This window comes from Salvelinus sp. IW2-2015, linkage group LG2 (genome assembly GCF_002910315.2).
Source record: "Salvelinus sp. IW2-2015 linkage group LG2, ASM291031v2, whole genome shotgun sequence".
Lineage (NCBI taxonomy): Eukaryota > Metazoa > Chordata > Actinopteri > Salmoniformes > Salmonidae > Salvelinus > Salvelinus sp. IW2-2015.
The window spans coordinates 13,120,927-13,135,959 of record NC_036839.1 but is presented as its reverse complement, the minus strand read 5'-3'; the positions used below and the strand labels follow the sequence as shown (position 1 = coordinate 13,135,959).

The 15,033-nt window shown below is 42.4% G+C and overlaps 1 protein-coding gene across 10 annotated transcripts in view; it reads right to left on the bottom strand.

Moving 5' to 3' along the window:
- LOC111974587 (protein TANC1) overlaps nucleotides 1-15,033 on the bottom strand; it is a 278,980-nt gene that overhangs the window by 28,771 nt on the left and 235,176 nt on the right. For all 10 annotated transcript variants that reach the window (XM_070447122.1, XM_024002429.1, XM_024002466.1 and 7 more), the window contains 3 exons: nucleotides 13,408-13,644; nucleotides 12,626-12,811; nucleotides 7,187-7,265 (listed from right to left, as the gene is read on the bottom strand). In XM_070447122.1, coding sequence (XP_070303223.1) covers nucleotides 7,187-7,265; nucleotides 12,626-12,811; nucleotides 13,408-13,644 — 502 coding nt within the window. The remainder of the gene's footprint in view (nucleotides 1-7,186; nucleotides 7,266-12,625; nucleotides 12,812-13,407; nucleotides 13,645-15,033) is intronic.

Below are 15,033 nucleotides of genomic sequence, written 5' to 3'. Positions count from 1 at the left end.
CTCAACAACCTGCTTCAGTGAATGCTTTTCTCACTGCTTGTACTGCTGAAAGGTGCTGTCCCACCCATGCACTCACACTGGTCCCTTCTAGTGCTGGTGGCTTATCAACCAGTACAGAGCAAGGGTGTAAAGTACTTAAGTAAACATACTTTAAAGTACTACTTAAGTAGTTTTTTTGGGTATCTGTACTTTACTATTTATATTTTTGCCAACTTTTACTTTTACTCCACTACATTCCTAAATAAAAGAATGTACTTTTTAATCCTTACATTTTCCCTGACACCCAAAAGTACTAGTTACATTTTGAATGCTTAGCAGGACAGGACATTGAACATCCCTGGTCATCCCTATTGCCTCTGATCTGGCAGACTCACTAAACACAAATGCTTTGTTTGTAAATTTTGTCTGAGTGTTGAAATGTGTTGAAATGTGCCCCTGGCTATCCGCCAATAAAAAAAACAAGAAAATTGTGCCGTCTGGTTTGCTTAATATAAGGAATGTTAGTATATTTTAGTGATTACATTTACTTAAGTACATTTAAAACCAAATACTTTTAGACTTTTACTCAAGTAGTATTTTAATGGGTGACTTTCACTTTTACTTGAGTCATTTTATTTTAAGGTATATTTACTTTTACTCAAGTATGACAATTGGTTATTTTTTCCACCACTGGTACAGAGGAATATTAGTGTTCTGCCCGAACACTAGTTGGTATGGGCTGTAGCCATGAACATTGTGCATTTCATTTTTTGCCATCAAAGCCCAATCTAGGGCTGTTTTCCAGTCACATCCATTGTCTTGCTTCACTTTTAGCATAATCTCTGTGAGTGTTTGATTATGTCTCTCCAGAAGTCCATTGCTCCATGGACTGTATGCAGCAGTTGTCTTTACTTCCATGTTGAATTTCTCAGCCATTTCTCTTATTTCATTATTATTGAATTCTCCTCCATTGTCACTGTACAATTTCTGGAGCAGGCCATGCACATTTATCCAGGAATGAATGAAGTGCTTGACGATTTGACTGGGTTTCTTTGTATTCACAATGCTTCCAGCACTGAAGCGTGTGAAGTGGTCAATAACGTGAAGGTCCTAACTCATGTTGATCTACAGCCACTGTTTCATTGTACTTGGAAGCCAGTGGCAAACCAACAGCTGGTCTGGGCTTAGGTTTGCTGTATTTCTGGCATGTCTCAACTGTTAACTATCTGCCGTAAAATGTAAATACTCTCATTATCATTATTTCCAGAACTGCTGAGTAATTTCTGAAGTCTGTCAACTGTAGCATGTCCAAACTGTTTGTGAAGTTTTAACACTACTTTGTGTTTTTCCTCTGTGTTCATGTTCTCTGTGACTGTAAGAAACTCCATGTGCTCTGTGTCTGTCATAATCTCATTTTATTTTTTTACTCTGTGTGATGTCTTTGTCTAAAATGTTTACACAGTAAACACAGTTGTCATTTTTTATGTCTAGTACAGCCCCTGCCTTCTTGAGGGAAGCTTTGCTTACTAGTAAGGGGATATCTGCAGGGACCACCTCTGTTTCAATGTGACACGTAGTCTGACCAATTTTTGCTGGTATCTTGCCTCTTGGTCGATTGGAAGATTCTCCCATTTCCAAATTTGAAAGCTCTGTTGCTTGGTGTGTCAATCAGTGTAATGTTACACTGCTCTATCTCTATGTTTACATTTTCCTCTGTTACTTGTTGATTTTTATGAGGACAGTCTATAAACTAATGGTAAGTGCTGTGACAGATTGCACATTTTGATCTCCTTCATACCTGTCCAGTGGATTTATGCCGGGCAATGGCACCCTTGTCTGGTTATCTTGAGAATGTGACTTGTGGCGCCTTTTCTCTGCTGCTCAGTGTAATATGCTGCGTCACTCACTTGCATTCCATCTGTTATTGGCGCGACAATTCAGCACTAAATTTACTTTTAGTGCCGATTTCATTGATGCAAAAGTCAGCACATTACAAGCAGTCATAGCCAACGGTTTCTCCCTACCATCCAGACAGGCAGTATCTAGCAACTTGGTCTCCCGAGTGGCGCAGCGGTCTAAGGCACTGCATCTAAGTGCTAGAGGCGTTACTACAGACCCTGGTTAGATTCCAGGCTGTATCACATCCGGCCGTGAAGAGGGCACGACAAAACCTTTTCCCCCTCAGGAGACTGAAAAGATTTGGCATGGGTCCCCAGATCCTCAAAAGGTTCTACAGCTGCACCATCGAGAGCATCCTGACCGGTTGCATCAAATCACATTTTATTTGTCACATGTGCCGAATACAACAGGTGTAGTTGTAGACCTTACAGTGAAATGCTTACTTACAAGCCCTTAACCAACGATGCAGTTAAGAAAATACCTAAAAAATTCAAATAAAAAAAATAATAATGAAAGAGCAGCCATAAATAACAATAGCGGGGCTATATACAGGGGGTACCGGTACAGAGTCAATGTGTTAATGTGTGGGGGCACTGGTGTCGAGGTAATTGAGATAATTATGTACATGCAGGTAGGGTTGTTAAAGTGGCTATGCATAGATAATAACAGAGAGTAGTAGGAGCGTGGGGGGAGGTGCATATAGTCTGGGTAGCCATTTGATTAGCTGTTCAGGAGTCTTGTGGTTTCGGACTAGAAGCTGTTTAAAAGTTTCTTGTACCTCGAGTTGACGCTCCGGTACCGCTTGCCGTGCGGTAGCAGAGAGAACAGTTTATGACTAGGGTGGCTGGAGTCTATGACGATTTTTAGGGCCTTCCTCTGACACCGCCTGGTATAGAGGTCCTGGATGGTAGGAAGCTTGGCCCCGGTGATGTACTGGGCTGTACGCACTACCCTCTGTGATGCCTTGCGGTCAGAGGCCCAGCAGTTGCCATACCAGGCAGCGATGCAACCAGTCAAGATGCTCTCGATGGTGCAGCTGTAAAATCTTTTGAGGATCTGAGTACGCATACCAAATTCTTTCAGTCTCCTGAGGGGGAATAGGTTTGGTTGTGCCCTCTTCACGACTGTCTTGGTGTGCTTGGACCATGTTAGTTTGTTGTTGATGTGGACGCCAAGGAACCTGCTCCACTACACCCCCGTCGATGAGAATGGGGGTGTGCTCGGTCCTCTTTTTCCTGTAGTCCACAATCATCTCCTTTGTCTTGATCACTTTGAGTGAGAGGTTGTTGTCCTCGCACCACATGGTCAGGTCTCTGACCTCCTCCCTATAGACTGTCTCATCGTTGTCGGTGATCAGGCCTAGAACTGTTGTGTCATCAGCAAACTTGATGATGGTGTTGGAGTTGTGCCTGGCCGTGCAGTCCTGAGTGAACAGGGAGTACAGGAGGGGACTGAGCACGCACCCCTGAGGGGCCCCCGTGTTGAGGATCAGCATGGCGGATGTGTTGTTACCTACCCTTACCACCTGGGGGCGGCCCGTCAGGAAGTCTAGGATCCAGTTACAGAGGGAGCTGTTAAGTCCCAGGGTCCTTAGCTTAGTGATGAGTTTTGAGGGCACTATGGTGTTGAACGCTGAGCTGTAGTCAATGAATAGCATTCTCACATAGGTGTTCCTTTTGTCCAGGTGGGAAAGGGCAGTGTGGAGTGCAATAGAGATTGCATCATCTGTGGATCTGTTGGTGCGATATACAAATTAGAGTGGGTCTAGGGTTTCTGGGATAATGGTGTTGATGTGAGCCATGACCAGCCTTTCAAAGCATTTCATGGCTACAGACGTGAGTGCTACGGGTTGGTAGTCATTTAGGCAGGTTACCTTAGTGTTCTTGGGCACAGGGACTATGGTGGTCTGCTTGAAACATGTTGGTATTACAGACTCAGACAGGGAGAGGTTGAAAATGTCAGTGAAGACACTTGCCAGTTGGTCAGCGCATGCTCGGAGTACACATCCTGGTAATTTGTCTGGCCCTGCGGCCTTGTTAATGTTGATCTGTTTAAAGGTCTTACTCACATCGGCTGCGGAGAGGGTGATCACACAGTCATCCGGAACAGTTGATGCTCTCATGCATGTTTCAGTGTTACTTGCCTCGAAGCGAGCATAGAAGTAATTTAGCTCGTCTGGTAGGCTCGTGTCACTGGGCAGCTCTCGGCTGTGCTTCCCTTTGTAGTCTGTAATAGTTTGCAAGCCCTGCCACATCCGACAAGCGTCAGAGCCAGTGTAGTACGATTTGATCTTAGTCCTGTATTAACGCGTTGCCTGTTTGATGGTTCTTCGGAGGGCATAGCGGGATTTCTTATAAGCTTCCGGGTTAGAGTCCCGCTCCTTGAAAGTGGCAGCTCTACCCTTTAGCTCAGTGTGAATGTTGCCTGTAATCCATGGCTTCTGGTTGGGGTATGCACTTAATGATGAAGCCAGTGACTGATGTGGTGTACTCCTCAATGCCATCGGAAGAATCCAGGAACATATTCCAGTCTGTGCTAGCAAAACAGTTTTGTAGTTTAGCATCTGCTTCATCTGACCACTTTTTTAAAGACCGAGTCACTGGTGCTTCCTGCTTTAATTTTTGCTTGTAAGCAGGAATCAGGAGGATAGAGTTATGGTCAGATTTGCCAAATGGAGGGCGAGGGAGAGCTTTGTACTGGGGGTGGAGTAGAGGTGGTCTAGAATTTCTTTTAACCTCAGGTTGCACATTTCACATGTTGATAGAAATTCAATAAAACTTATTTGAGTTTCCCTGCATTAAAGTAACCGGCCACTAGGAACGCCGCCTCTGGATGAGCGTTTTCTTGTTGGCTTATGGCGGAATACAGCTCATTTAGTGCGGTTTTAGTTCCTACCTCGCTCTGTGGTGGTATATAGACAGCTACGGAAAAAACTGATTAAACTCTCCGGGAAAATAGTGAGGTCTTCAGCTTATCATAAGATACTCCACCTCAGGCAAGCAAAACTTTGAGACTTCCTTAGATATCGTGCACCAACTGTTGTTTACATAAATGCATAAGCCCATGCCCCATGTCTTACCAGAGGCTGCTGTTCTGTCTTGTCGATAGAGTGTATAACCCGCCAGCTCCGTGTTCTTAATGTCGATGTTCATCCACGACTCGGTGAAGCATAAAATATTAGTTTGTAGGATATACATGCTTTCAGTTTGTCCCATTTATTTTCTAGCGATTGAATGTTAGATAGCAGAACAGAGGGCAAGGGCAGATTAGCCAGTTGTCGACCTGGTCCTCACAAGGCACCTTTTGCCTCGGAAACTCTGTTTCTTTCTCCAGAGAATCACGGGGATCGGGGCTTGGTCGGTTGTCAACAGCATATCCCTGGCGTCCGACTTATTAAAGAAAAACTCTTCATCCAGTTTGAGGTGATCAATCCCAGTTCTGATGTTTAGAAGCTCTTTTCGGTCATAGGAGACGGTAGCAGCAACATTATGTACAAAACAAGTTACGAACAACGTGAAAAAACAAACAAAATAGCACAATTGGTTGAGGGCCGGTAAGACGGCAGCCCTACCCACCGGCGCCATCATCACATTCATCATCACCACCTGGTATGGAAACTGCTCTGCATCTGACCGTAAGGCGCTACAGAGGGTAGTGCGTACGGCCCAGTACATCACTGCAGCCAAACTTCCTGCCATCCAGGACCTATATAATAGACTCCAGTCACTCAAGTTATAGACTGTTTTCTCTGCTATCGCACGGCAAGTGGTACCGGAGCACCAAGTCTAGGACCAAAAGGCTCCTCAACAGCTTATACCTCCAAGCAATGAGACTGCTGAACAATTAATAAATTCGCCACCGCACTATTTACATTGACCCCCCACCCCCCGGTTTTGTACACTGCTGCTACTCGGTGTTTATTATCTATGCATAGTCACTTCACCCCTAACCTGTACCCCCGCACACTGACTCGGTACCGGTACCCCTTGTATATGGCGTTGTTATTCTTATTGTGTTACTTTTTATTCTTTTTTTTTTACTTTAGTCTATTTGGTGAATATTTTCTTAACTCTTCTTGAACTGCACTGTTGGTTAAGGGCTTGTAAGTAAGCATTTCATGGTAAGGTCTACACTTGTATTCGGCGCATGTGACAAATAAAGTTTAATTTGATTTGGGAGTCCCATAGGGCGGCACACAATTGGCCAAGCATCATCCGAGTTTGGCTGGGGTAGGCTGTCATTGTAAATAAAAATTTGTTCTTAACTGACTTGCCTAGTTAAATAAAGGTTAAACAAAAATAAATAAACTTGAAAGCTAACACTGCATCCGAGAGAACCATGTCGTACTTTCACATCCTATTGCACCTCTGTTCGAAATCAATTATGTAGTCCGTCATTGCAACCGAAATGTCTATAGTAAAACTGTCAAAGTTTGAATATGCCTCGTAGGCACGGTCTTTCTCTTCTTTAAGACACACAGAATCCAGTGCTCTGATCAAAGTTCCCATACCGTCATCCTTGTTCAAATCCTCAATGGATATTTCCAGTGCTGTATCTCTCGCTCTTCCCTCGAGTGATAATACCACCGCAAGTGCATGCTTTTTCTCATCCAGATTAGTAACCCGTGTCCAGATTCCAAGTACATTTTTCCAACTTTCATACGACCTCTTCTCATCGAAGCGAGGTGGCACATTGTAGTTATTAGCCATCCTCTGCTACCAATGTTAACTCAAAGTGACACAATGACTAGGTTCCAGTTTATGGTTGCCAGTGTACTCATGCCAGGTCCATCAACAGTGAGACTACCGCGCAGGTATAACAATATCAGAGTGATACAGTAGCACCATAATAACAGAAATATAGGGATACTTAAAACATGAACTTAACAAAACAAGCTTATATTTTGGGTTCTGATGGGGTACGACAGTTGCACTAAGCTTCTGAGGCATTAATAAGTTAAGAATCAATGAGTACATATCATGAATTTACAAGTCCAAAAATGGATGTAGCAACTACAGATTGTCCCTTTTAAGGGAAGAGGACAGGGAAAATTAGACAGGCAGTAAAAATAAAAATTAACAGATATTTGGCTAAATGTGAACAACTACATCATGCAAAAAGAAAGTGTTATGTTACTGGAAGGAGATAAAATACAGAAGATTGGACAAGCGTATACAATTTCAGCAGTAAAACCACTGTAGAAACACTGATATTACAACAAGTGTTAACACAAAGAAAACAACATATTGGAAAAAAATCTAGAGAAAAAAATGAAAAAGAAAATAAGAAAAATCGAGAGAAAACGTACCGGTTTCTCCCCACAGTGTGTCTTGGCCATCAATTTGCACAGCATGCTCGTTATTCAACGCCAACAAGCCTCTCACAACCTGCCGAACGAGAAACTTTGATTAATGACACAGAATCCAAGCATCAAATATAAAAGCTATGAGTTAGTTCTATGTCGTGCTGGTTACATCGCAGAAATACCGGAGCGACGAAACAACTTCTGCGGGTTGATTAAAAAGCAGCCCCAGCAAATGATGCTTCTCTGGCGCATGTTAAATTAATCACTGGACTAGAGTGCTGATGCATGTACTAGTGTCTCTATAGCCTCTATAGTAGAGATTCTCCGTGCTGTGTAGTACAGGCCCAATGGTATTAATATGTCGGTAGTGCTAGTTAGCCCCTTTGTCTGTGCTCTCCTTTACACTCCTCTCTCACTGGGCCCTCCGTGGAGGTGGAGGTCGATAGCTCATTCTGGCCCATTCTATAATACTGTCGACCCACAGCCCTTGTGTATAGGGCTAACAGTATCACAGCCCTTTTAATGAGGAGCTGGCATCAATCAACCCACAGTAGGGATTGACACGGTATTTAGAATATTCAAACAGACGTTAGTTTTCGATTACTTGGGATAGTATACATTTTTGCAAACAAAATAGGCCTATTTTTGGCTCTGTCAAAATGTTTATTAAATGATTTATGTGACATTGCTACATAGCCTACAAGGACAGACCATAACATTCAACTTTTTAATAAAACAACCGTTTAATGACAGATTTTATGAGTGTGCCCCATATAAAAGACGCACCGGTAGCCTATACACGTTTCACAAGTATAACTTGTTGTTATTGTAGCTGTTGTCATTGTCGGTCAATCAAAGCGGCTGTGTAGCAAGTGAAGTGGGAGATTTTTAATCAATGCAAAATGGAATAAAATGATGCCATTAAGTTGGCTAAATGAGTAGGCTATAATGATCAACCAACAGGTAGGCTGTTGTTTCATATTAATGGAGTCGTTGTAGACAAGTACGGGGAGCGCAATAAAATATAGTCAATTAGCCTTGCTATTTTAGCTAGTTAGTTGGCTAACTCCGCTGGCTACTGTAGCTAGCTAGCTTCTTTACAGCGATTTAATGCAGTCAAGACAGGCACTACCAGATCGTATGATAAATAACCAACCTATGGCAGCAACAAGCTTGTCTAACTAGCGCGAGATGATTTGGCTACGTTCTCTCTCTCCTTGCCAAACACGTACTGTCACACACCGGCCCCTGCTTATCTCTTGCCCCTCTCCCCCCATTCTGCTAAAACATGCGCGAGCAAGTCTCCATTGAAGTTCCCCCCCCCAAAAAAATCTTTAAAACACATGCATTCGACTCTCCGGATACCTGAAAAAATAGCATGATATCATTTGAATAGTGAAATCATTTCAAAGGCCCATCCCTAACCCACAGCCCACTATGCTCCTCTCCTGGGGAGCTAACTGCAAACCACAGGAGGTTGGTGGCACCTTATTTGGGGAGGACGGGCTCGGGCTCATGGTAATGACTGGAGCAGAATTGGTGGAATGGTATCAAATACATCAAACACATGGTTTGAAGCCATTCCATTCGCTCCGTTTCAGCCATTATTATGAGCTGTCCTCCCCTCAGCAGCCTCCACTGCTGCAGACATACTATGGGATCAATACTGTACGCATGGTCGACCGACAGCCTATTTCGTAAATGAAAACAAGAAGAACGCGCAGCTGAAGTTTTCAGTGGAATCATCTTTGTTTCCAAAGCACAGAGGTGAGGTTGTGTTGTGAAGTTGTAAAGGTGAGGGACTGTGTAGGAGAACTCTCCTGTGTACAGTACAGGACTGACCCGTGTGGATAGTGTGGGTGTACAGTACATGCAGTCAGGGTTCATACACTTTTTGACACATTACTTTTCATGACTTTTCCCTGACTTTTAACCACATTTCACATTTCCATGACCATTAATTTGGTGGTGTCTCTACAGTATGTACAGTGGGGCAAAAAAGTATTTAGTCAGCCACCAATTGTGCAAGTTCTCCCACTTAAAAAGATGAGAGGCCTGTAATTTTCATCATAGGTACACTTTCATTAGACAACAAAATAAGAATAAAACATATCCAAAAATCCACAATTTAGTAGATTTATTTAATGAATTATTGCAATTATGTGAAATAGATATTTCACCTACAAAAGCAAGATTCTGCTCCCGCTACTTTCTTCTTAGAGCTCCTGTCCCCTCTTTACCTGTAATGGCACCTGTTTGAACTTTTCATCAGTATAAGACACCTGTCCACAACCAAACAGTCAACTCCACCTCCACATGGCCAAGACCAAAGAGCTGTCAAAGGACCCAGAACAACATTGTAGACCTGCACCAGGCGGGAAGACGGAATCTGCAATAGTAAGCAGCTTGGTTTGAAGAAATCAACTGTGGAGCAATTATTAGAAATGGAAGACATACAAGACCACTGATAATCTCCCTCGACTAGGCGCACGCAATCTCACCCGTGGGGTCAAATGATCACGACGGTGAGCAAAAATCCCAGAACCACACGGGGGGACTACTGAATGACCTGCAGAGAGCTGGACCAAAGTAACAAAGCCTACCATCAGTAACACACTACGCCGCAGGGACTCAAATCCTGCAGTGCCAGAGGTCCCCGCTCTAAGCCAGTACATGTCCAGGCCCGTCTGAATTTGCTAGAGAGCATTTGGATGATCCAGAAGAAGATTGGGAAATGTCCTATGGTCAGATGAAACCAAAATATAACTTTTTGATAAAAAAATCAACTCGTCGTGTTTGGAGGACAAAGAATGATGAGTTGATCCAAAGAAAACCATACCTACTGTGAAGCATGGGGTGGAAACATCATGCTTGGGGCTGTTTTTCTGCAAAGGGACCAGGACGACTGATCCGTGTAAAGAAAGATCGTGAGATTTTGAGTGAAAACCTCCTTCCATCAGCAAGGGCATTGAAGATGAAACTGGGGTCTTTCAGCATGACAATGACCCAAACCACCGCCGGGCAACGAAGGAGTGGCTTCGTAAGAAGCATTTCAAGGTCCTGAGATGGCCTAGCCAGTCTCCAGATCTCAACCCCATAGAAAATCTTTGGAGGGAGTTGAAAGTCCGGCCCAGCACAACAGCCCCAAAACATCACTGCTCTAGAGGAGATCTGCATGAGGAATGGGCCAAAATACCAGCAACAGTGTGTGAAAACCTTGTGAAGACTTACAAAACGTTTGACCTCTGTCATTGCCAACAAAGGGTATTATACAAAGTATTGATAATACTTTTGTTATTGACCAAATACTTATTTTCCACCATAATTTGCAAATAAATTCATTAAAAATCCTACAATGTGATTTTCTGGATTTTTTCCCCTCATTTTGTCTTATAGTTAAGTGTACCTATGATGAAAATTACAGGTCTCTCTCATCTTTTTAAGTGAGAACTTGCACAATTGGTGGCTGACTAAATACTTTTTTGCCCCACTTATACATGAAAAAACAGGCATAAAATGTAGCTTGCTTTTTCATATATCACTGTAGAGACACCACCAAAGAAGAGCTCTTCACTATCAAGAACATTTTCTATAAAAGTGAAATTACAAGTTTATCAACTTTCAAAGCAGAATTACTTTCCCATTGTTCCTCAAAAATGCAGTGTATATATTTGTGTAGCTCTGAGTCTCTACTTTTATCCAATGTAAAACACCATTTCAAATTTTGCTACATAAGACGATTTGTGCCTGGGTCACAAATGTGGCTGTGGGAGTTGTTTGTCAATTAGGTTTTCTATAATATCTTTAACATTGTCGAATAACAATGGCTAATTTGATTAGAGGGGAATGCAACTTTCCAAAGGTGTCAGATGTATTCCTCAACTCCTAATATTCAGTGAATGAGCCATCGTTTTACAACCAAAGTGTGTAGCACCCGTCCCGTTCATCAACTGCACGTCGGCCATTTGCCTTTGGCAAGTTTTTAGGACACATACGCAAGATACAAACACACACACACACACACACACACACACACACAACCACACCCACACCACACACACACACACACACACACACACACACACAACACACACACACACACACACACACACACACACACACACACACACACACACACGATGACTGATATGTAGATTTTTATGCAATTGATAGAATATTTAAAAACTATGCCTAAATTATTTACATGAGCCAAAATTATGAAACTAATTTCCATGACTTTTCCAAAACGTTTCGATTTGTAATATTTTCCAAAACTTTTCCATAGGGGTGCGCCGAGTACTTGTGCAAAAAGAGTATCGTAACGGATATGGAGAATTTTCCGAATAAGATTATGACACCAGTATTTTTTTTATTATTATCCGTGATCGGAAAAAATGTTATTTTCTGCTGCCAGCGCACATCTCTCTTTCACTCAAACAGTGTGATGCGCTGTGTGCTCTGAACAACTATTGGCTAGTTCTTCTGTCTGTAAAGAAATGGGCGGGTTATCAGTTGAGCCTGCTGCAACGATTGGATTAGACCAAGTCACTCTCTCTGCTCTCATTTTCCCAGACAGGCTGTTTCACTCACTCATAGTCACTCGTCTCAGGGCACAAGTCTCCACTTCTCCAAGCATCCTGTATGAATCAGAATCTGTAGCTAGTCATCATTGTTTGCTAAGGACATATGGTTGTTTCTGTCTGTCTACTTGGTGTTGTTTAGTAGGCCTACTTTGTCTGTCCGTATAATTATTCCATTGCTGACGATGTCTGTCGTTATGTAGTGACTCAAGCCCATGCTTGCTTGCTATTATTATTCATTCTCGCCCAGGAATGTTTACTGAGCGACAGATCATTAGAAAATAAAATGACAAATGTACATAGTTTATTTTTATTGGAGAAATGTTGTGGCATAAGTGTTGGGAGATAAAAGATTTGCTCTTTTCGAAAGTGAAAACATATATTGGTAAAGCGAATTAGCCTATCTTCATCTAAATCTGTGTCTGGAATAAATGCAGGCAGTAGTAGCCATGCATTAGGATATTTATTAGCCTATTTCGTTGATAATTGAAAAGGACTAAGTAAGTAAATCATGTGCATTTTCACCTGTCGGGGTCATTTAACAATGTGTGTGAATGGGTGAAGAAACATAACGATGCGCTATGTGATGCAGTCCAAGTGATAGCGCAGTAATTCGCATTTGAGGAATTAGCTTTACAACATTTAAAGCACACTTCCGGGTTTTCCGATCACGAGATAAAACAGATACGATTACTAATACGAGTATGATGAGATCGGCACAACCATACTTTTCCAGGCCTGGAAAACTATTTTCTAATTCCATGACTTTTCTAAGATTTTCATGACTGTACAAACCCTGTGCAGTAAACTGGGTGGTTGCAACGTGTGCCATTTGGGATTCAACCAGTGTCTTTTGACTGACCTGTGTGTGTCCCATGCTGGAGGCAGCGATCAGAGCCTGCTGGAGGGCCTTGTTCTTCAGACTGCAGTTCTGCTGCTGGCCCTCGGGGGTCCACTCCAGCTCCAAGAGGTACTGGATGATGCCAGGGTGGCCCCTCAGAGCAGCATGGACCAGAGCACACTGACCGCTCTTATCCACATGGTCAACCTGCATCAAAACAACAACAGGGTTCATCTGAACATGTTTTATATGCTGTAATACAGTGACATATTTTATTATTTAAATTGTTTTAAATTGAACCTTTATTTAACAAGGTAAGTCAGTTAAGAACAAGTGTCAGATAATGTGGTGATGGGGCTTGTGGAACTTTATGTTGGCAAACGGAATTTTTATTTTGTTGTTATAAAAATAAGATGTTACCGTGTTCCAGAACATATGCATTCTGTTTCATAATTGTAACAAAGGCATTCCACAAATAAACAATTTTGAACACTTGAATTTTGGCGTTTTTTAGTATTTACATATAGCCTACAGTAACATAAACTAATGAAAATGCTATTGTGTTATATATATATAAAAAAAAAGGTATTATAATGTTACCCAAGGCCTTCATTAACATCACCAAATGATTATTTTTGCGATAGCATATATGAAATATATTAAATACACTGTCAAAATGACTGCTCATTAGCTTGAATAGGGGGGGGGGGGGTGTCCATCGAGGCCCAGTGGTTCTAGTGTTAAGGGAAAAGCTGGGATGATTAGCCCTGATCCTGTAGTTGTCTAGGGGCAGTACCACCAACCTTGGCTCCTCTCTTGCAGAGCAGGCTGACTAAACCCAGGTGTCCGGCAGCTGAGGCGAAGCAGAGAGGGCTCATGCCGTTCTCGGACACCACGTCCAAGGTAGCCCCGAACTCCAGCAGCAGGCCGGCCATCTCCTGGTGGCCCAGGTGGGACTGGACACACAGCACCGGGCCGTTGTTCAGCACCTCTGTCCTGTAGTTCACATTGGCCCCGCCTAGCATCAGCAGACGACTCACCTGCAAGAGCAGCACACATTAAATACACATGGAATTCAACTGTCTTATCAAATCGTATAAGAAAAACATGAACAACTTTTTGGCTTCCCTAAACCTGTTAGAAGAAAATAGAGGCTTGGCTGGGCTAGCGGTAATGCCGCATCCTTTGGTTGTGATGCGTGGGTTGACTCGTAACTCGCAGTCCCCGCAGTTGTATCTGTGGGGCGGGCGGGTTTATAGTCATGAAATATTGTGTGGATGAAGGGTGGGTTGAAGAAAGAGAAAACAATACCTTAAAAAATCCATAAATGTATCAAATTCTATATGTCACATGCGCCGAATAGAACAGGTGTAGACCTTACCGTGAAATGCTTACTTACAAGCCCTTAACCAACAATACGGTTTTAAGAAAATAGAGTTAAGAAAATATTTACTAAATAAAATAAAATATAAAATAAGGTAGGGGCAAAGTGACTAGATAATAGATAATAGATAATAAACAGCGAGTAGCAGCAGAGTAAAAACAAAATGGAGTGGGGGGGTGTCAATGCAAATACTCCGGGTGGCCATTTGATGAATTGTTCAGCAGTCTTATGGCTTGGGGGTAGAAGCTGTTAAGGAGCCTTTTGGACCTAGACTTCATTATTTTAGGCCATCTGGCATTCGTGCGTAAGCCTAAGCTTATAAGGGCCTAACTGTAGCCTACATGCCAATCGCCAAATGCTTTTGGGAACGGGCAGAAAAAGTTAACGTCGATCCACGGAGGCAAACAGGACAATGTCCGAGTTTAATTCAATTCAATAAGCGAAAAGCTGTGAAATGGAAAGTTGAAAATAAAGAGAAGGGAGGGCCAGAAAAGTAATGTTTGGGAAAGATTTGGTGAAGTGGTAAAAGAGGATTATAGCAGTGTGATGTGTGATGATTGTGTGGCAATATACATTATACATATTCGACAGTCACAAGAAGGGGACTTCAAATAGGCCTTTGGCACGTCAAGGGAACTGTAGCGTACTGTTCAGATGGGTTAAATGGAAACTGAAATCTGGACACTGACTGTAGGTCTATAACCTCTCATATAGCCTTCATATTAACTCCTGCAGAATTAAGCACTTATTGCAGTGAAGTGATACACCAAATGTACATTTGGACTCTGGAACAGGAGTAGAGAAATATGATTTCTTTCTTTCAGCATCTTGAGAGAATGCAAATGCACAGTTAGATACCATCTGTAGAAGTGCTATGTTTATCAGCATCATAAAAGCTGATAGTATTTCAACCACATAAAATATGCATCCAAGCCGAAATGAAATGTTTACATTTTAGTCATTTAGCAGGCGCTCTTACTTTTTCGGAAGAAATCTTATCAGAAACATGTTGGGTTGTTTTCACTTTCTATTTCCTTGCTACCGG